This window comes from Rhinopithecus roxellana, unplaced genomic scaffold, assembly GCF_007565055.1.
Source record: "Rhinopithecus roxellana isolate Shanxi Qingling unplaced genomic scaffold, ASM756505v1 contig5455, whole genome shotgun sequence".
Lineage (NCBI taxonomy): Eukaryota > Metazoa > Chordata > Mammalia > Primates > Cercopithecidae > Rhinopithecus > Rhinopithecus roxellana.
Window position 1 is genome coordinate 8,082 of NW_022144067.1, and position 22,985 is coordinate 31,066.

Below are 22,985 nucleotides of genomic sequence, written 5' to 3' on the forward strand. Positions count from 1 at the left end.
AGGATTTGAATTTTTAATGACCTTGTAAGCAGTCATGTTTCTGCTCTCTAAAAGTTAGCCAGTTGAGAAGGGACAGTCAAGATACTTTGAAAACAGTGTGGTAAGGAGTGTGAGCTAAGATGGAGCATCGAGGAAGGAACCGGGGATTTAGGCCATGCTGTTGGGTGTGGAGCCTGGAAGGAATCAGGGGATACTTTCTGCAGGTGTCCTGAGGAATGAGTAACATTCAGACTAACAGGGTGGGGTGAGGGAGATGGGCGAATCAAAGGAGAGGAGACCAGTAACTATAAGGAGGTGCTTATTTATTTATTTAGAGACAGGGTCTCACTTTGTCACCCAGGCTGGAGTACAGTGACATGATCGTGAGTCACTGAAGTCTCAACTGCCTGGGCTCAAGTGATGCTTCCACCTCAGCCTTCCGAGTAGCTGAGAGTGCAGATGGGTGCTGTCACACAAAGCTGATTTTTAAATATTTTGTAAAGATGGGGTCTTGCTGTGTTGCCCGGGCTGGTCTCAAACTCCTGGACTCAAGTGATCCTCCTGCTTCAAGTGTCCCAAAGTGCTGAAATTACAGGCATCAGCTACAGAGCCTGGAGGGTGGTTATTAAAGAGAAAAAGTGCGGGACAGAGATGTAGGAGCTTAGGCTTTATGTGATGGTAACAGAACCAGGGAAAGGTTTTTAGCTGGGTCCTTGTGTGGTTAAAATGAGTTTCTCTGGCCTGGCGCGGTGACTTCTACCTGTAATCCCTGCACTTTGGGAGGCCAAGGTGGGCGGTGGATCACGAGGTCAGGAGTTCGAGACCAGCCTGAGCAACATGGTGAAACCCCGTCTCTACTAAAAGCACTAAAATTAGCTGGGCATGATGGCGCCTGCCTGTAATCCTAGCTACTCAGGGGGCTGAGGCAGGAGAATTGCTTGAACCCAGGAGGCGAAAGTTTTGGTGAGCCGAGATTGCACCAGTGTACTCCAGCCTGGGCAACAGAGCGAGACTTCATCTCAAAAAAAAAAAGAAAAAAAAATGTGTCCGTCTCTCTCTGTCACTCAGGCTGGAATACAATGGCAGGAACACAGCTCACTGCAGCCTCCACCACCCAGGCTTAAGCAATCCTCTTGTCTCAGCCTCCCAAGTAGCTGGGACCACAGGCCTGCCACCTACTAATTTAGCTTGCCTGGCTAAATTTTTTTTTTTCCTTTTTTTTTTTTTTTTTTTTTTTGATATGGAGTCTTGCTCTGTCACCCAGGCTGTTGTGCAGTGGTGCAATCTTGGCTCACTGCAAACTCACTGCAAACTCCGCCACCCAGGTTCACGCCATTCTCCTGAATAGCTGAGACTACAGGTGCCTGCCACCATGCCCGGCTAAGTTTTTGTATTTTTAGTAGAGATGTGGTTTCACCGTGTCAGCCAGGATGGTCTCAATCTCCTGACCTAGTGATCCGCTCTCCTCGGTATTCCAAAGTGCTGGGATTACAACTGTGAGTCACCACACCTGGCCTAAATTTTTTTGTAGAGATGGAATCCTTATATGTTTCCCAGGGTGGTCTCCAATCCTGGCCTCAAGTGTTTCTCTAGCCTCAGCCTCCCAAATTGTTGGGATTACAAGCATGAGCCACTGCACCTGGCCCTAACGTGGAACTTTATGTAGCTCTTACACACAGGCTGCTATGTAGCTGATAAGGATAAATGTTTTCAGTGTAGTGCTTGATTATTTGCCTTTTTTTTTTTTAAGTACAATTTCCATTTTATTTTTCTCCAGAGAATAGTCTGTCTCAGTCTTAAGGACTCAGCTCCTTACATGGGCTTTGGTGGGGGACGTGGGGCAGCACCCGCAGGTCTAAATTGGGGAGGGGGTGTTCGGTCCTTGCGGGCTTCACGAGATCGATTCCTGACTACTTTGCTGTGAATTGCACAACTCACACAGTAATGTAGCTTCACATACAGCTTGGGAAGCACATAGGCATCAAAGACGCTCGCTTCAGAAATGTCCCTGACCGCTGCGGCCTCCACTATGTTTCGAATGACGAATTTCTTAATGGCCTTGTCCTTGGGCACGCATCGGGCACAGTTAGTGCAGCGAATAGGCTGCACATGGCCGCGGCCCTTTTTGGCACGACCGTTGTTCCTTCTTTTCTTTGTCATTTTGGACTTACGGACCAAAGAGAGCTGCTTTTTTTTTTTTTTTGAGACAGAGTCTTGCTCTGTGACCAGGCTGGAGTGCAGTGGCGTGATCTTGGCCACTGCAACCTCTGCCTCCTGGGTTCAAGCAATTTGCCTGCCTCAGCCTTCTGAGTAGCTGGGACAGACTATAGGCATGCGCCACCACGCCCAGCTAATTACTGCTGTCTTGTATTTTAATTTTCTCTGCTTATTAAATGTTTGAAGTGATGCCAGGCATGGTGGCTCACACCTGTAATCCCAGCACTTTGGGAGGCCAAAGTGGGAGGATCGCTTGAGGCTGGGAGTTGGAGACCAGCCAGGGCAAAATAGCAAGACTGCATCTCTACAAAAAAAAAAAAAAGATGCTTGAAGTGAATGTATACTCATTTTCTAGTTGTTTCTTTCTGTAAGGATGTCTGACCCAGCTAATTTGTAAACAGGAATTCTGCATTCATTTATCTCTACATTCTCAACACCAGTTGGGCACGCAAGTGTTTAATGAGTACTTAACCGATTTTATAAGAATAATTCATTGATTTCTTTGAATTTTGTTGCTGGTTTTCAATGAAAAAAATGTTATCAGTACTTACTCATTGTGATGTCTACATATAGAACTAAGATTCTGTTTACTTATATGAGTCTGGCTAGAGACATAGAATTTCTGTCTTGACTGGGAGTTTAATTTCTGGCACTTGTGGTTTTATTGGCTGCAGAACAAACATCTCTGGCAGAGATATCCCTCAAATGTAGGAAATACCTGTGTAAACCTAACACCTGTGACTGAGATAGAAATGGTACCAAGTGAGTGGCTTCTTAGCCCATCAGTAAAGTTATCATACCATAGGCCGGGTGTGGTGACTCATACCTGTAATCCCAACACTTTGGGAGGCTGAGGTGGGCAGATCACTTAAAGCTAGGAGTTTGAGATCAGCCTGGATCAAGATGTTGAAACTCCGTCTCTACTAAAATACAAAAAACTTAGGCATGGTGGTGTGCACCTGTGATCTCAGCTATTCGGGAATCTTTGGCACAAGAATCTCTTGATCCCGGGAGGCGGCGGTTGCAATAAGCCAAGATCGTACTACTGCACTCCATCCTGGGCAACAGAGTGAAACTCTGTCTCAAAAACAAAACAAACAAACAAAAAAAAAGTGATCACACTAAAACCAAGAGTTTCAGGCTGGTGCAGTGTCTCGTGCCTATAATACCAGTGCTTTGGGAGGCCGAAGTGGGAGGATCGCTTGAGCCTAGGAGTTCCAGGCTGCAGTGAGCTGTGATCAAGCCACTGCACTACAGCCTGCGTTGACAGAGTGATACCCTGTCTCTATAAGAATTTTCATAGTTCAGACCAAACATCTTGAAAGTCTTATGAAATACACACTTCTATCATAAAGCACTGTAGAAACATCATGTGTGTTATTTCACATGGCTGAAGTGAGTTTAAATCTGGACTATTGTTACAATATGTAAACATGTGAAATTACAGTTATCCCACTTAATACTATTTAACTTATGTTTATCAGTTTGATGTTTAGATAAAGCTCCTAAAATGCTTTAGGAAAACATTATACTTTTATGGTGCTGTGTTCAAGTTTCCTGTGAAATTCCTGTTTTCAGTGAAGTTACTGTCAGTGAGATACGAAGTGTAATTTATAGTAGACCTTTTTTTTTCTTTTTTTGAGATGGAGTCTTGTTCTGTCACCCAGGCTGGAGTGTGGTGGCGCGATCTCTACTCACTGCAACTTCCGCCTCCCCAGTTCAAGTGATTCTCGTGCCTCAGCCACCTGAGTAGCTGGGAATATGGGCTCCTGCCACCATGCCCAGCTAATTTTTTTTGACGGGGGGGCATGGTGAGACTGAGTTTCACTCTTGTTGCCCAGGCTGGAGTGCAATGGTGCAATCTTGGCTTACATCCTCTGCCTGCTGGGTTCAAGTGATTCTCCGGCCTCAGCTTCCCAAGTAGCTGGTGTTAACAGGCACGCAGCACCATGCCAAGCTAATTTTTTTTATTTTTAGTAGAGACGGGGTTTCACCATGTTGGCCAGGTTGGTCTCGAATTTCTGACCTCCAGTGATCCACCTGTCTCGGCCTCCCAAAGTGCTGGGATTACAGGTGTGAGCCACTGTGCCCGGCCCTAGTGGAACATTTTGTTTCTGGTAGCATAGCTCTCTTGGCAATGGACATTAAGATGACCAAAAACCATGATTATGATCAATTAATTAAATGTGGTTAAAAGTCAGAAGTTAGAGTATGTGTTCATGAATGCGTAAAATATTACACACTGAGAGAGTATTAAGCTTTTTATTTCCCCCTGGTAACAGTGAGGAGATTGCTGAAATCTCTGAAGCAGGAATGTAGCAAGAATTTTGAGGGCTCTAAATTCTCTGCTGTTTCACGCTAAGGAATGGTTTGGCAGCATCCTCTGTGCTAGGCACAGAACAACTCGGGGAATTGTACAAAGACCTTCTGAACCATATTTGAAGCTAGTCTATTCAGTTCCCATTCAAAATAAATACACAACTGTAATTGAATTTATGGTGATTTGGTCTGTATTCTAAAATTAAAAATTGCTTTTGGGGGATTTTCACATAGGGGTATATTTATAATTTTCTGTGTGCTTTGCAGTTAAAAATACATAATGAAAGTGTTTTATTTTTGTAGTTCCTCTGTTAGAATTTTCTAATTTTAAGCACTTTCATTTTTCCTTTAGAAGGTACTTTGGAGCACATAAAAGAAAACGCCTTTAGAAATTGAACATAGAAAATGTTTATTAATGAAAGAAAATATTTTCTTATTGTGCTATAATTTTTTTCAGTGGAATATATCATTTACTTGTTCCACATCTTGTTCCAGAAAGGATTTGTAACGACTTACAAAGATACATGCGACATACTGTTGGTAACATACAGAGATAAGTGGGTGAGGAATTCAGGACTGAGGGGAAATTAAGATGGAAACAGGAATGAATTGTGTACACAGAGCATTTGGACTGAAGTCTTACGTGTTAGAAGGCCACACATTTGGCTTTGCTTTTGAGTAGCCAGTTCAGAGAGAAATATAATCAGTTACATGGGTCAGTGACCATAAGACAAAAGATCATTTCTGGTTTGGATTCCCAAAGACTCTTTACAGCATGCATTTCAAAGGCCTAGTTGTCGAGTTTTACTTTATGTGTTAGTAAAACTCCTTATTGGCTTTTTGTGTAAGACGGTGATAAAACATCAAAATATTCCATAAAAGCATTTCTCTTGCTTGCAAAATAATGTGATCCGAGTACTTATATCTCTAGACTGATTTAAGGATCTGTTTTAGATTATCTAGGTAAGTAGGTGAATTGCACATTCTTCAGCCACCTTCCATACTTTCTCAGTGGATCTTTTGTAATGAATTTATCAGCAGTGGGGTTTGAGTTTGTGCTTCCTGACAAGTTCCTTGAGTGCATCTGTTTTCTGTTGTTGGTGAATCACGGAGCCATATGTTTTAACAGGCATGCTTTATCATGGGGGTATCACAATGGAACAGTCTGACAAGGGCACATATTTGTTTGTTTGTTTTTTGGAAGAAAATCACTTTATTCTGATTAACTCAACAAAGAATAAAATCATAACAGCTTGTTTAAGGGTGCCACACAAACATCTACCCAGCCATCTTAATGAAATTCTGCACAGTGAGAACACCCTTTTCCATTGCAGTCCTGAAGCAGGGAAGCTATGAGAGAGGAGAGGTTTACCTGACGATTATACTTTATACCTTCACTATCAGTTGTGTTTGTGTGCTAAATAACTTGGTTATGAGAGCTAATTTTCCATTTCTCCAATTCAGACTTCCTGATTAGGCCAATCTGTTTGCAAGTCTGCACTGTTTCAGCACCTTATTGAAACCCTCACAGAGTTTCCTGTCACCTTGGTTCTGGGCACATTCCAAAAACTGTTTTATGTCATAGGAGCAAGACCGCTGCTGCCGTGCCAGCTGGGTTCCCTGAGGCTCGTGGTAGGTGATACCAGGCCTTGAGGCTCACCATGACTTCCTCCACCGAAGCCTCGGTGGTGGCATGACCCGGTGTGTGTCCGACAGGGGCACATATTTGAATGAAAGCCATTTCACCTCCATACAGAGATGGGCTGAGGGAATACCAAACAGACTGAAGATTCATTTCTGGAAGTAGGTTTTGGGATGCGAGCGCCAGCACAGAGAGCATTGGCTTGAAAGCCCAGGCGTATGATTTATTTTTAAAATGGGAGTAGATCCACTCATCTTAGATGAAATGTCCAGTAAGTTGTGTTGTCTGTATTTTGCTCCAGCTAAAGAGTTGCACTTTCAAGTAATAATAGTTGAAATTTATCAAACGCTAGCAGGAGCCAGGCATTGTGCTAATGGAGAGAGACCATCCTTATTCACTCCTGCTCAGTAAACTGGGTGAAACTGCCCTTGCCTAAATATAGTTATGTAATGCTATGTTTCCTTAATTGTATATCTGTAAAGCTTTTGACATTGTTTTCTAAATGTGTTCCTCAAAAAGGAGTTGGGCTGGTGACCAAAGCTTTGAATAGAATATTGTAAGAAAGCAAATACAAAGTGTACAAACAAAAAACACCTGACGAGATGTTGTTCACCTGTAGTCGCAGCTACTTGGGAGGCTGAGGCAGGAGGATTGCTGGAGTTCAGGTGTTAGAGGCTGCAGTGCGCTATAATTGCGTCTGTAAATAGCCACTACACTCTAGCCTCGGCAACAAAGCAAGACTCCATCTCTGAAACAAACAAACAAAACTATAACGAAATAGAATGTCTAAGACTTATTGTAACTGGTGCCTCACAAGATAATATGCTTGGGTCCTGTTTAGCAAGTTGGATTATACTTTTATTTGTGTAAATTTATTGGCCATTGCAGTTGGGGTTGTATTGAGAATGTAGATTTTGTCTAGTGAGAGTGTAGATTTTATTTGTAATGAGTGCATGTGGATTTTATTTGTCTAGGGTTTTAAATGTTGTATAGTCGGCTGGGTGCGGTGGCTCACGCCTGTAATCCCAGCACTTTGGGAGGCCGAAGTGGGCGGATCATGAGGTCAGGAGATCGACACCATCTTGGCTAACACGGTGAAACCCCATCTCTACTAAAAATACAGAAAATTAGCCGGGCGTGGTGGCGGGCGCCTGTAGTCCCAGCTACTCAGGAGGCTGAGGCAGGAGAATGGCATGAACCCGGGAGGTGGAGCTTGCCATGAGCAGAGATCACGCCACTGCACTCCGGCCTGGGCGACAGAGCGAGATTCCGTCTCAAAAAATAAAAAATAAATAAAAATAAATAAATGTTGTATAGTCATGAGTGGACACTTTTTAATACCATGTATGAGAAATTCAGTGGCAAAGTGCTTTCATACCCATATGATAACTGCTGATGCTTTTATAAAACATTAAGGTGTTACTTGCCCCAGGAAATACAGTGTTTTATGACAGAGACAGTACTGAAATTCAGTATTTAAGTTCTTTAAATATCAGCTATATTGAGTAGACACTGCTTTCTCCCAAGAGCCTATTTTTGGCTTGTGACATATTAGGGAACAAATTGCAGACACAGTTTTTTCATTACCTGTAAGAGCACTTATAGGATGTAAGCTATTTCCTTAAAGAGGAATTTTTGCCTTTTCAATACTTCCATCTAGTAACTCAGTGCATTAAAAGATACATATTTTTCTAGTGCCATAAATACATTGGTACATTTAAATATACACACATATAATGGTGCTTGAGAAATAAGTTGAGATTATTTTAAGGTTAAGGTTCTTAGATTCTGACAGAAAAACTGGTCAGCCAGTTGGACTACAGGTCCAACCAGTTCAGCCCCAAACATAAGCAATAGTGATTATGATAGTGATTCTGCCATTTAGGTCAGTGAAATGCAAAGATTTCAGTTTCATTCTTCAGCGAATGCTTTACGTGTGTTTGGAGAAGAATCTGAGTACTAGAAAATACTTTTCTCCTGTGTTCGTTCTACTGTTACATATACGGTTTGAATTCTTAATTTTAGAAATTATACTTTTCAGATCTAGAATTTCAGTTTGACACTTAACAAATTCCAATTTGCAGTTGAAATTCTTAATCTTTTTATAAGTTTTCCCTCTTTTCTTTTTCTTATTTTTTGAGACGGAGTCTCTCACATTGTTGCTTAGGCAGGAGTGCAGTGGTGTGATCTTGATTCACTGCAGCCTCTACCTCCCAGGTTCAAGCAGTTCTTCTGCCTCAGCCTCAGTAGTGGAAATTACAGACGTGTGCCACCACACCTGGCTAATTTTTGTATTTTTTAGTAGAGACAGGATTTCACCATGTTGGCCAGGCTGATCTCAAACTCCTGACCTCAGGTGATCCACCCGCCTCAGCCTCCCAAAGTGTTGGAATTACAGGTGTGAGCCATCGCGCCCGGCCTTCCCTCTTTTTTTCTGTTTTTAAAAACATACCATTAAATAAGTCTTTCTGGTAAAATCAAGTATAAATCATCTGAGCATCTGTTTCTATTATCTGCTTTTTCTGTTGGTTTTTAGTTTTCTGAATGTGAGGCATTGTGAATACAGTAAGGGTCTGGATGATGCTGTTTTTCAGAGAAGAAATCACTCTTCCTTTTGCTAGGCAGGTAGAGTGGGGCTGATCACCTAATACTGCTAGAGACTGAGCTGAGGGTGGAGGTTGTGTTGCAGGTTGGATAACGGCTGCATTTCACTCTGATTTGTCCTTACTCCTAGCAGGTACCCACCTAAGCCTTTCAGTTGATAGTCTGGTGAGTTTATAGGAGTCCCTCCCCAACAGGGGTTTTATACTGTCATACTTGTCTTTTGAGAACAATGAGATTGCTGAAAATTTCACTCTTGATTTACAGAGGCTTTCAGTTTTGTTTTGAAACCTTCCCTGTGTGGCTATAGAATTTGGATTATATCTTCAGGGGAAAACCAGCCCCCTCCCCAGACCTTTGACTCCTATTTCACTGGGCTCTTGAGCCGCAAAAGTCATAATCTTAGGCTGGGCGCATTGACCTACACCTGTAATCCCAGCACTTTGGGAGGCCAAGGTGGGAGGCTCACTTGAGCCCAGGAGTTCAAGACCAGCCTGGGCAACAAGGACCTCATCTATATAAACAAAAATAAAAAAAAAAACTATCCAGATGTGGTGGCTTGAACTAATGGTACCAGATACTCAGGAGGCTGAGGCTCAAGATTGCTTGAGCCCAGGCGTTCGAGGCTGCAGTGAGCCATGATTGTGCCACTGCATTCCAGCCTGGGTGACAGGGAGACTCTGTCCCAATTTAAAAAAAGTCTTGGCTGGGCGCGGTGGCTCATGCCTGTAATCCCAGTACTTTGGGAGTCCGAGTTGGACGGGTCGCAATAAGGTCAGGAGTTCGAGCCCAGCCTGGCTAACATAATGAAACCCTGTCTCTACTAAAAATACAAAAATTAGCTGGGTGTGGTGGTGGGCACCTGTAATCCCAGCTACTGGGAGGCTGAGGCAGGAGAATCACTTGAAACTCGAAGGTAGAGGGTACAGTGAGCCGAGATCACGCCACTGCACTCCAGCCTGGGGAACAAGAGTGAAACTCCATCTCAAAAAAAAAAAAAAAAGTCTTGATTTTTGTCTCTTCCAAAAGCTCTCTCATGGTTCCTCATACTCAGAAAAGGGAGTCCCCCATTGGGAATAAAGTCATGAGAATAAATGGACATTTTCGTAATTGTGGTGTTTTCTTTATCTCAAAGGTAGTTCCTAGCAGTATCACCTGGAAACTTGTTAAATTCAAATTCTCAGCCCCTATCCCAGGCCAGCTGAATCAGAAACTCTGGGGTAGGACCCAGTACTCTGTGTTTTAACTAGTCTTCCAAGTAATTTTAATGTGCATTGAAGTCTGAGAACCACTGCTTGTCAGGTTAGTTGTTTGCTGTTTAATTTTTTTTTTTTTTTTGGAGATGGAGTCTCGCTTTGGCGCCCAGGCTGGAGTGCAGTGGCACAATCTCCGCTCACTGCAAGCTCCGCCTCCTGGGTTCACGCCATTCTCCTGCGTCAGCCTTCCAAGTAGCTGGGACTACAGGCACCCGCCACCACACCTGACTAATTTTTTGTATGTTTTTTAGGGGAGACGGCATTTCTTTTTTTTTTTTTTTTTTTTTTTTTTTTTTTTTTTTTTGAGACGGAGTCTCGCTCTGTCGCCCGGGCTGGAGTGCAGTGGCCGGATCTCAGCTCACTGCAAGCTCCGCCTCCCGGGTTTACGCCTTTCTCCTGCCTCAGCCTCCCAAGTAGCTGGGACTACAGGCGCCCGCCACCTCGCCCGGCTAGTTTTTTGTATTTTTTAGTAGAGACGGGGTTTCATTATGTTAGCCAGGCTGGGCTCGAACTCCTGACCTTATTGCGACCCGTCCAACTCGGACTCCCAAAGTACTGGGATTACAGGCATGAGCCACCGCGCCCAGCCAAGACTTTTTTTAAATTGGGACAGAGTCTCCCTGTCACCCAGGCTGGAATGCAGTGGCACAATCATGGCTCACTGCAGCCTCGAACGCCTGGGCTCAAGCAATCTTGAGCCTCAGCCTCCTGAGTATCTGGTACCATTAGTTCAAGCCACCACATCTGGATAGTTTTTTTTTTTATTTTTGTTTATATAGATGAGGTCCTTGTTGCCCAGGCTGGTCTTGAACTCCTGGGCTCAAGTGAGCCTCCCACCTTGGCCTCCCAAAGTGCTGGGATTACAGGTGTAGGTCAATGCGCCCAGCCTAAGATTATGACTTTTGCGGCTCAAGAGCCCAGTGAAATAGGAGTCAAAGGTCTGGGGAGGGGGCTGGTTTTCCCCTGAAGATATAATCCAAATTCTATAGCCACACAGGGAAGGTTTCAAAACAAAACTGAAAGCCTCTGTAAATCAAGAGTGAAATTTTCAGCAATCTCATTGTTCTCAAAAGACAAGTATGACAGTATAAAACCCCTGTTGGGGAGGGACTCCTATAAACTCACCAGACTATCAACTGAAAGGCTTAGGTGGGTACCTGCTAGGAGTAAGGACAAATCAGAGTGAAATGCAGCCGTTATCCAACCTGCAACACAACCTCCACCCTCAGCTCAGTCTCTAGCAGTATTAGGTGATCAGCCCCACTCTACCTGCCTAGCAAAAGGAAGAGTGATTTCTTCTCTGAAAAACAGCATCATCCAGACCCTTACTGTATTCACAATGCCTCACATTCAGAAAACTAAAAACCAACAGAAAAAGCAGATAATAGAAACAGATGCTCAGATGATTTATACTTGATTTTACCAGAAAGACTTATTTAATGGTATGTTTTTAAAAACAGAAAAAAAGAGGGAAGGCCGGGCGCGATGGCTCACACCTGTAATTCCAACACTTTGGGAGGCTGAGGCGGGTGGATCACCTGAGGTCAGGAGTTTGAGATCAGCCTGGCCAACATGGTGAAATCCTGTCTCTACTAAAAAATACAAAAATTAGCCAGGTGTGGTGGCACACGTCTGTAATTTCCACTACTGAGGCTGAGGCAGAAGAACTGCTTGAACCTGGGAGGTAGAGGCTGCAGTGAATCAAGATCACACCACTGCACTCCTGCCTAAGCAACAATGTGAGAGACTCCGTCTCAAAAAATAAGAAAAAGAAAAGAGGGAAAACTTATAAAAAGATTAAGAATTTCAACTGCAAATTGGAATTTGTTAAGTGTCAAACTGAAATTCTAGATCTGAAAAGTATAATTTCTAAAATTAAGAATTCAAACCGTATATGTAACAGTAGAACGAACACAGGAGAAAAGTATTTTCTAGTACTCAGATTCTTCTCCAAACACACGTAAAGCATTCGCTGAAGAATGAAACTGAAATCTTTGCATTTCACTGACCTAAATGGCAGAATCACTATCATAATCACTATTGCTTATGTTTGGGGCTGAACTGGTTGGACCTGTAGTCCAACTGGCTGACCAGTTTTTCTGTCAGAATCTAAGAACCTTAACCTTAAAATAATCTCAACTTATTTCTCAAGCACCATTATATGTGTGTATATTTAAATGTACCAATGTATTTATGGCACTAGAAAAATATGTATCTTTTAATGCACTGAGTTACTAGATGGAAGTATTGAAAAGGCAAAAATTCCTCTTTAAGGAAATAGCTTACATCCTATAAGTGCTCTTACAGGTAATGAAAAAACTGTGTCTGCAATTTGTTCCCTAATATGTCACAAGCCAAAAATAGGCTCTTGGGAGAAAGCAGTGTCTACTCAATATAGCTGATATTTAAAGAACTTAAATACTGAATTTCAGTACTGTCTCTGTCATAAAACACTGTATTTCCTGGGGCAAGTAACACCTTAATGTTTTATAAAAGCATCAGCAGTTATCATATGGGTATGAAAGCACTTTGCCACTGAATTTCTCATACATGGTATTAAAAAGTGTCCACTCATGACTATACAACATTTATTTATTTTTATTTATTTTTTATTTTTTGAGACGGAATCTCGCTCTGTCGCCCAGGCCGGAGTGCAGTGGCGTGATCTCTGCTCATGGCAAGCTCCACCTCCCGGGTTCATGCCATTCTCCTGCCTCAGCCTCCTGAGTAGCTGGGACTACAGGCGCCCGCCACCACGCCCGGCTAATTTTCTGTATTTTTAGTAGAGATGGGGTTTCACCGTGTTAGCCAAGATGGTGTCGATCTCCTGACCTCATGATCCGCCCACTTCGGCCTCCCAAAGTGCTGGGATTACAGGCGTGAGCCACCGCACCCAGCCGACTATACAACATTTAAAACCCTAGACAAATAAAATCCACATGCACTCATTACAAATAAAATCTACACTCTCACTAGACAAAATCTACATTCTCAATACAACCCCAACTGCAATGGCCAATAAATTTACACAAATAAAAGTATAATCCAACTTGCTAAACAGGACCCAAGCATATTATCTTGTGAGGCACCAGTTACAATAAGTCTTAGACATTCTATTTCGTTATAGTTTTGTTTGTTTGTTTCAGAGATGGAGTCTTGCTTTGTTGCCGAGGCTAGAGTGTAGTGGCTATTTACAGACGCAATTATAGCGCACTGCAGCCTCTAACACCTGAACTCCAGCAATCCTCCTGCCTCAGCCTCCCAAGTAGCTGCGACTACAGGTGAACAACATCTCGTCAGGTGTTTTTTGTTTGTACACTTTGTATTTGCTTTCTTACAATATTCTATTCAAAGCTTTGGTCACCAGCCCAACTCCTTTTTGAGGAACACATTTAGAAAACAATGTCAAAAGCTTTACAGATATACAATTAAGGAAACATAGCATTACATAACTATATTTAGGCAAGGGCAGTTTCACCCAGTTTACTGAGCAGGAGTGAATAAGGATGGTCTCTCTCCATTAGCACAATGCCTGGCTCCTGCTAGCGTTTGATAAATTTCAACTATTATTACTTGAAAGTGCAACTCTTTAGCTGGAGCAAAATACAGACAACACAACTTACTGGACATTTCATCTAAGATGAGTGGATCTACTCCCATTTTAAAAATAAATCATACGCCTGGGCTTTCAAGCCAATGCTCTCTGTGCTGGCGCTCGCATCCCAAAACCTACTTCCAGAAATGAATCTTCAGTCTGTTTGGTATTCCCTCAGCCCATCTCTGTATGGAGGTGAAATGGCTTTCATTCAAATATGTGCCCCTGTCGGACACACACCGGGTCATGCCACCACCGAGGCTTCGGTGGAGGAAGTCATGGTGAGCCTCAAGGCCTGGTATCACCTACCACGAGCCTCAGGGAACCCAGCTGGCACGGCAGCAGCGGTCTTGCTCCTATGACATAAAACAGTTTTTGGAATGTGCCCAGAACCAAGGTGACAGGAAACTCTGTGAGGGTTTCAATAAGGTGCTGAAACAGTGCAGACTTGCAAACAGATTGGCCTAATCAGGAAGTCTGAATTGGAGAAATGGAAAATTAGCTCTCATAACCAAGTTATTTAGCACACAAACACAACTGATAGTGAAGGTATAAAGTATAATCGTCAGGTAAACCTCTCCTCTCTCATAGCTTCCCTGCTTCAGGACTGCAATGGAAAAGGGTGTTCTCACTGTGCAGAATTTCATTAAGATGGCTGGGTAGATGTTTGTGTGGCACCCTTAAACAAGCTGTTATGATTTTATTCTTTGTTGAGTTAATCAGAATAAAGTGATTTTCTTCCAAAAAACAAACAAACAAATATGTGCCCTTGTCAGACTGTTCCATTGTGATACCCCCATGATAAAGCATGCCTGTTAAAACATATGGCTCCGTGATTCACCAACAACAGAAAACAGATGCACTCAAGGAACTTGTCAGGAAGCACAAACTCAAACCCCACTGCTGATAAATTCATTACAAAAGATCCACTGAGAAAGTATGGAAGGTGGCTGAAGAATGTGCAATTCACCTACTTACCTAGATAATCTAAAACAGATCCTTAAATCAGTCTAGAGATATAAGTACTCGGATCACATTATTTTGCAAGCAAGAGAAATGCTTTTATGGAATATTTTGATGTTTTATCACCGTCTTACACAAAAAGCCAATAAGGAGTTTTACTAACACATAAAGTAAAACTCGACAACTAGGCCTTTGAAATGCATGCTGTAAAGAGTCTTTGGGAATCCAAACCAGAAATGATCTTTTGTCTTATGGTCACTGACCCATGTAACTGATTATATTTCTCTCTGAACTGGCTACTCAAAAGCAAAGCCAAATGTGTGGCCTTCTAACACGTAAGACTTCAGTCCAAATGCTCTGTGTACACAATTCATTCCTGTTTCCATCTTAATTTCCCCTCAGTCCTGAATTCCTCACCCACTTATCTCTGTATGTTACCAACAGTATGTCGCATGTATCTTTGTAAGTCGTTACAAATCCTTTCTGGAACAAGATGTGGAACAAGTAAATGATATATTCCACTGAAAAAAATTATAGCACAATAAGAAAATATTTTCTTTCATTAATAAACATTTTCTATGTTCAATTTCTAAAGGCGTTTTCTTTTATGTGCTCCAAAGTACCTTCTAAAGGAAAAATGAAAGTGCTTAAAATTAGAAAATTCTAACAGAGGAACTACAAAAATAAAACACTTTCATTATGTATTTTTAACTGCAAAGCACACAGAAAATTATAAATATACCCCTATGTGAAAATCCCCCAAAAGCAATTTTTAATTTTAGAATACAGACCAAATCACCATAAATTCAATTACAGTTGTGTATTTATTTTGAATGGGAACTGAATAGACTAGCTTCAAATATGGTTCAGAAGGTCTTTGTACAATTCCCCGAGTTGTTCTGTGCCTAGCACAGAGGATGCTGCCAAACCATTCCTTAGCGTGAAACAGCAGAGAATTTAGAGCCCTCAAAATTCTTGCTACATTCCTGCTTCAGAGATTTCAGCAATCTCCTCACTGTTACCAGGGGGAAATAAAAAGCTTAATACTCTCTCAGTGTGTAATATTTTACGCATTCATGAACACATACTCTAACTTCTGACTTTTAACCACATTTAATTAATTGATCATAATCATGGTTTTTGGTCATCTTAATGTCCATTGCCAAGAGAGCTATGCTACCAGAAACAAAATGTTCCACTAGGGCCGGGCACAGTGGCTCACACCTGTAATCCCAGCACTTTGGGAGGCCGAGACAGGTGGATCACTGGAGGTCAGAAATTCGAGACCAACCTGGCCAACATGGTGAAACCCCGTCTCTACTAAAAATAAAAAAAATTAGCTTGGCATGGTGCTGCGTGCCTGTTAACACCAGCTACTTGGGAAGCTGAGGCCGGAGAATCACTTGAACCCAGCAGGCAGAGGATGTAAGCCAAGATTGCACCATTGCACTCCAGCCTGGGCAACAAGAGTGAAACTCAGTCTCACCATGCCCCCCCGTCAAAAAAAATTAGCTGGGCATGGTGGCAGGAGCCCATATTCCCAGCTACTCAGGTGGCTGAGGCACGAGAATCACTTGAACTGGGGAGGCGGAAGTTGCAGTGAGTAGAGATCGCGCCACCACACTCCAGCCTGGGTGACAGAACAAGACTCCATCTCAAAAAAAGAAAAAAAAAGGTCTACTATAAATTACACTTCGTATCTCACTGACAGTAACTTCACTGAAAACAGGAATTTCACAGGAAACTTGAACACAGCACCATAAAAGTATAATGTTTTCCTAAAGCATTTTAGGAGCTTTATCTAAACATCAAACTGATAAACATAAGTTAAATAGTATTAAGTGGGATAACTGTAATTTCACATGTTTACATATTGTAACAATAGTCCAGATTTAAACTCACTTCAGCCATGTGAAATAACACACATGATGTTTCTACAGTGCTTTATGATAGAAGTGTGTATTTCATAAGACTTTCAAGATGTTTGGTCTGAACTATGAAAATTCTTATAGAGACAGGGTATCACTCTGTCAACGCAGGCTGTAGTGCAGTGGCTTGATCACAGCTCACTGCAGCCTGGAACTCCTAGGCTCAAGCGATCCTCCCACTTCGGCCTCCCAAAGCACTGGTATTATAGGCACGAGACACTGCACCAGCCTGAAACTCTTGGTTTTAGTGTGATCACTTTTTTTTTGTTTGTTTGTTTTGTTTTTGAGACAGAGTTTCACTCTGTTGCCCAGGATGGAGTGCAGTAGTACGATCTTGGCTTATTGCAACCGCCGCCTCCCGGGATCAAGAGATTCTTGTGCCAAAGATTCCCGAATAGCTGAGATCACAGGTGCACACCACCATGCCTAAGTTTTTTGTATTTTAGTAGAGACGGAGTTTCAACATCTTGATCCAGGCTGATCTCAAACTCCTAGCTTTAAGTGATCTGCCCACCTCAGCCTCCCAAAGTGTTGGGATTACAGGTATGAGTCACCACACCCGGCCTATGGTATGATAACTTTACTGATGGGCTAAGAAGCCACTCACTTGGTACCATTTCTATCTCAGTCACAGGTGTTAGGTTTACACAGGTATTTCCTACATTTGAGGGATATCTCTGCCAGAGATGTTTGTTCTGCAGCCAATAAAACCACAAGTGCCAGAAATTAAACTCCCAGTCAAGACAGAAATTCTATGTCTCTAGCCAGACTCATATAAGTAAACAGAATCTTAGTTCTATATGTAGACATCACAATGAGTAAGTACTGATAACATTTTTTTCATTGAAAACCAGCAACAAAATTCAAAGAAATCAATGAATTATTCTTATAAAATCGGTTAAGTACTCATTAAACACTTGCGTGCCCAACTGGTGTTGAGAATGTAGAGATAAATGAATGCAGAATTCCTGTTTACAAATTAGCTGGGTCAGACATCCTTACAGAAAGAAACAACTAGAAAATGAGTATACATTCACTTCAAGCATCTTTTTTTTTTTTTTGTAGAGATGCAGTCTTGCTATTTTGCCCTGGCTGGTCTCCAACTCCCAGCCTCAAGCGATCCTCCCACTTTGGCCTCCCAAAGTGCTGGGATTACAGGTGTGAGCCACCATGCCTGGCATCACTTCAAACATTTAATAAGCAGAGAAAATTAAAATACAAGACAGCAGTAATTAGCTGGGCGTGGTGGCGCATGCCTATAGTCTGTCCCAGCTACTCAGAAGGCTGAGGCAGGCAAATTGCTTGAACCCAGGAGGCAGAGGTTGCAGTGGCCAAGATCACGCCACTGCACTCCAGCCTGGTCACAGAGCAAGACTCTGTCTCAAAAAAAAAAAAAAAGCAGCTCTCTTTGGTCCGTAAGTCCAAAATGACAAAGAAAAGAAGGAACAACGGTCGTGCCAAAAAGGGCCGCGGCCATGTGCAGCCTATTCGCTGCACTAACTGTGCCCGATGCGTGCCCAAGGACAAGGCCATTAAGAAATTCGTCATTCGAAACATAGTGGAGGCCGCAGCGGTCAGGGACATTTCTGAAGCGAGCGTCTTTGATGCCTATGTGCTTCCCAAGCTGTATGTGAAGCTACATTACTGTGTGAGTTGTGCAATTCACAGCAAAGTAGTCAGGAATCGATCTCGTGAAGCCCGCAAGGACCGAACACCCCCTCCCCAATTTAGACCTGCGGGTGCTGCCCCACGTCCCCCACCAAAGCCCATGTAAGGAGCTGAGTCCTTAAGACTGAGACAGACTATTCTCTGGAGAAAAATAAAATGGAAATTGTACTTAAAAAAAAAAAGGCAAATAATCAAGCACTACACTGAAAACATTTATCCTTATCAGCTACATAGCAGCCTGTGTGTAAGAGCTACATAAAGTTCCACGTTAGGGCCAGGTGCAGTGGCTCATGCTTGTAATCCCAACAATTTGGGAGGCTGAGGCTAGAGAAACACTTGAGGCCAGGATTGGAGACCACCCTGGGAAACATATAAGGATTCCATCTCTACAAAAAAATTTAGGCCAGGTGTGGTGACTCACAGTTGTAATCCCAGCACTTTGGAATACCGAGGAGAGCGGATCACTAGGTCAGGAGATTGAGACCATCCTGGCTGACACGGTGAAACCACATCTCTACTAAAAATACAAAAACTTAGCCGGGCATGGTGGCAGGCACCTGTAGTCTCAGCTATTCAGGAGAATGGCGTGAACCTGGGTGGCGGAGTTTGCAGTGAGTTTGCAGTGAGCCAAGATTGCACCACTGCACAACAGCCTGGGTGACAGAGCAAGACTCCATATCAAGAAAAAAAAAAAAAAAAAAAAGGAAAAAAAAAAATTTAGCCAGGCAAGCTAAATTAGTAGGTGGCAGGCCTGTGGTCCCAGCTACTTGGGAGGCTGAGACAAGAGGATTGCTTAAGCCTGGGTGGTGGAGGCTGCAGTGAGCTGTGTTCCTGCCATTGTATTCCAGCCTGAGTGACAGAGAGAGACGGACACATTTTTTTTTCTTTTTTTTTTTTTGAGATGAAGTCTCGCTCTGTTGCCCAGGCTGGAGTACACTGGTGCAATCTCGGCTCACCAAAACTTTCGCCTCCTGGGTTCAAGCAATTCTCCTGCCTCAGCCCCCTGAGTAGCTAGGATTACAGGCAGGCGCCATCATGCCCAGCTAATTTTAGTGCTTTTAGTAGAGACGGGGTTTCACCATGTTGCTCAGGCTGGTCTCGAACTCCTGACCTCGTGATCCACCGCCCACCTTGGCCTCCCAAAGTGCAGGGATTACAGGTAGAAGTCACCGCGCCAGGCCAGAGAAACTCATTTTAACCACACAAGGACCCAGCTAAAAACCTTTCCCTGGTTCTGTTACCATCACATAAAGCCTAAGCTCCTACATCTCTGTCCCGCACTTTTTCTCTTTAATAACCACCCTCCAGGCTCTGTAGCTGATGCCTGTAATTTCAGCACTTTGGGACACTTGAAGCAGGAGGATCACTTGAGTCCAGGAGTTTGAGACCAGCCCGGGCAACACAGCAAGACCCCATCTTTACAAAATATTTAAAAATCAGCTTTGTGTGACAGCACCCATCTGCACTCTCAGCTACTCGGAAGGCTGAGGTGGAAGCATCACTTGAGCCCAGGCAGTTGAGACTTCAGTGACTCACGATCATGTCACTGTACTCCAGCCTGGGTGACAAAGTGAGACCCTGTCTCTAAATAAATAAATAAGCACCTCCTTATAGTTACTGGTCTCCTCTCCTTTGATTCGCCCATCTCCCTCACCCCACCCTGTTAGTCTGAATGTTACTCATTCCTCAGGACACCTGCAGAAAGTATCCCCTGATTCCTTCCAGGCTCCACACCCAACAGCATGGCCTAAATCCCCGGTTCCTTCCTCGATGCTCCATCTTAGCTCACACTCCTTACCACACTGTTTTCAAAGTATCTTGACTGTCCCTTCTCAACTGGCTAACTTTTAGAGAGCAGAAACATGACTGCTTACAAGGTCATTAAAAATTCAAATCCTGAACATTTCTTAATCCTGCGGATATGAATCAGTAACTCTTAAAGCAAAATGTTATTTATCATTAAATATTAATAATATAATCACATTTTCTTGCATCTCTGGCAAGTATCTTGGGACAACAATTTTAAGGAACAGACTTTTTTTTTTTTTTTTTGAGATGGACTCTCGCTCTGTCGCCTAGGCTGGAGTGCAGTGGCACGATCTCGGCTCACTGCAACCTCTGCCTCCCGGGTTCATGCCATTCTCCTGTCTCAGACTCCCGAGTAGTTAGCACTACAGGTGCCCGCCACCACGCCCGGCTAATTTTTTTTTTTTTTTTTTTTTGTATTTTTAGTAGAGACGGGGCTTCACCGTGTGAAGCAGGATAGTCTTGATCTCCTGACCTCATGATCCGCCCGCCTCGGCCTTTCAAAGTGCTGGGATTACAGAAGTGACCCATCAAGCCCGGCCGGAACAGACTCTTTAACAGCAGTTAAAGCCGCACGCTGGCTCACGCCTATAATCCCAGCACTCTGAGAGGCCGAGGCGGGAGGATCGCTTAAGACCAGGAGTTTGCCACCAGCTTGGGCAACACTGTGAGATCCTATCTCGAAAAAAATAATAAAGAAAAACAAAGTAGTTTTAGGTTTAGAGGGGGGAAAGTAGCTCTCCAAGCCAAAAACCAACTCCCAAGGTGCTCCTGTAAACTCGTCCTGGGAAAATTTCCTATCTAAACTCAAAGGCAAAACGAGCCCACAGGCGCCCACGACACATTTCCCAACCACAAGGATTGGTCACCCGCGCTGAGACACCGCCAGCTGCCTATGATCTAGCCTCCAAAGCGGCAGAGTCCCTCCCTCTCTCTCCCTAAGCTTCCGTGATGGGCATCCCTCGGCTCTCCTCCCAGACGGTTCGGAAGTAGGGACTTCTGCTCCTAACCCCAGCCCCACAGGCTCGCCCTCAGCCACGGGGTGGACGTCAACACCACAGGCTTCAAATCCCCTCCCAATTCCGGGACGCTTCTGTCCCCCCAGGGTGACGCGGGATCAAGTACCAGCGCCCCCGCCGCAGCCGGGGGCTGTGGTCTGGGTCCGAGCGTCCCATACCAGCGCCTTCCTGGGAGGTCCTGGGAGGTGCCCTGCGCGACCACAGACGTTGCTTCGGAGCCAGCGGCCTGAACGGAAGGTGGGAGCCGGGCGGAGGGGAGCCGCCGGAGAGGGAGGCGGCCAGGAAATGCTCCGCGTCAGACCGTCGGGGCTCGGCCGTCGCTGGAGATGCCGGCAACGAGCGCCTGGGACGCAGAGGCCGCGCACTGTGAGGATTAAGGGAGCCGAGGGCGGCCTGGAACGGGGAAGGCGGCAGTGACGGGGGACGGAATGTGGGACGAAGGACAGCGGGAGGCACCGACGCGCAACTGCCCCGGCCCGCGGACGGCACGGACCGATCGCCCCGCCGCCCCCAGCCCGAGACGCCCCGCCGCCCCGCTCCCGTAGCTGAGAGTCGGGCAGCTTTTAGCTCCAGTCCGTCCGCTCCGTACCTCGCCCGCGTCTCCGCCGGCGTCCAAACCGCCGCTCTCCCGCTTCGCTCGCGTAAGTCGGGGCTCCGCGGTCCGCTCCCGCCTCACACCCACCCTCCTGTTCGCCCCGCCCCCGGCACCGCCAGCGAGCGCACGTCACGCACGGCGCGTAAACGTCACTTCCGGGGCCTTTGGTTCTTGACGGGAGGAAGTGCGAGTGGATCCAAAGCGTCGAGCGAAGTAGGGTAACGCCCTGAAGCCGAAGAGCAAATGGAAGAGGGCGGCCTCTGAGCTAAAGCTGGGGCGCTGGGGAGCCCTGGAGAAACCGGCGTTTCCTAATCTGTGGCTCAGTCCCTGCTTCCGGCTTCCGACGCGCAGCAGCCGGAGGGCGACGCTGCGGCCGCGGTGGTAGCGCGAATGGCAGGTGGAGCGGAGCCACTGTGCCGAGGGACGCTTCAAAAACTATGAGTTTCAGCCCTTCGCGGGTCCTAGGATGTGACAGGTGTTCGAGTTAAAAGGTCTTAAGGCGATCGGTTGATCCAAAAGCAGCTGAACCTTTAGGAGGCCCAGGCAGGAGGATCGCTTGAGACCAGGAGTTCGAAACCAGCCTGGGCCACAGAGCAAGATCCCCGTTCTACAAAAGAAATTTTACAAATCAGCCGGGCATGATGGCGGGCACCTGTGGTCCCAACTACTGGGGAGGCTGAGGTGGGAGGATCGCTTGATAGCCCAGGAAGTTGAGGGTGCAGAGAGCCCATCTCTGAACTCCAGGCCAGGTGACAGCAGAGCGAGATCCTGTCTCAAAAACAACATACTCAACACCCAGAAGTGAAATAAATTAGCCAGTGTCACAAAGTATTAATGGTTGAGTCACAAATTGAATCCTTTTTACCTGATTCTTTACGTGATTCCCATGTAAGAAATGTTAAAACAGTAAATACTAATTGCTGTGTGTCCTGGATGCCATCAATGGCGTAACGTGCAGTCACAGCAAGAAAAAAAGAAAATGCTGTGAGATAGACCTGGGTTGAAATCCCAGCTTTGCTAATTGTCACTGCGGTGTTCTTGGACAGGTTGCCTAATTTTTCCGTCTTTTTTTTTTTTTTTTTTTTTTTTGAGAGTCTCACTCTGTCGCCCACCCTGGAGTTCAGTCGTGCGATCTCAGCTTACTGCAACCTCCGCCTCCTGGGTTCAAGCGATTTTCCCACCTCAGCCTCCTGAGTAGCTGGAATTACAGGCACTTGCCACCACGCCCAGTTCTTTTTTTTTGTTTCTTTTTGTTTTATGTTTTTTTAGTCGATACAGGGTTTCACCATGTTGGCCAGGCTGGTTTTGAATCCTGACCTCAAGTGATCTGCCCACTTTGGCCTCCCAAAGTGCTAGGATTACAGGCATGAGCCACTGCGCCCCGCTAATGTTTGTAT

The 22,985-nt window shown here is 44.6% G+C and overlaps 2 protein-coding genes across 2 annotated transcripts; one reads left to right on the forward strand and one right to left on the reverse strand.

Moving 5' to 3' along the window:
- Window positions 1-1,714: 1,714 nt before the first annotated feature.
- Window positions 1,715-2,161, reverse strand: LOC115896150 (40S ribosomal protein S26-like). The gene has a single exon (XM_030926563.1). It carries the CDS (start codon window positions 2,137-2,139, stop codon window positions 1,792-1,794), a length of 348 nt encoding a protein of 115 aa, XP_030782423.1. The 5' UTR covers window positions 2,140-2,161; the 3' UTR covers window positions 1,715-1,791.
- A 15,743-nt stretch (window positions 2,162-17,904) lies between these two features.
- LOC115896151 (40S ribosomal protein S26-like) lies at window positions 17,905-18,350 on the forward strand. Its single transcript, XM_030926564.1, has one exon. It carries the CDS (start codon window positions 17,927-17,929, stop codon window positions 18,272-18,274), a length of 348 nt encoding a protein of 115 aa, XP_030782424.1. The 5' UTR covers window positions 17,905-17,926; the 3' UTR covers window positions 18,275-18,350.
- Window positions 18,351-22,985: the final 4,635 nt, after the last annotated feature.

Coding starts and splice junctions, on each gene's coding strand:
- LOC115896150 (XM_030926563.1), bottom strand. CDS start 2,139: ATGACAAAGAAAAGAAGGAACAACGGTCGTGCCAAAAAGGGCCGCGGC.
- LOC115896151 (XM_030926564.1), top strand. CDS start 17,927: ATGACAAAGAAAAGAAGGAACAACGGTCGTGCCAAAAAGGGCCGCGGC.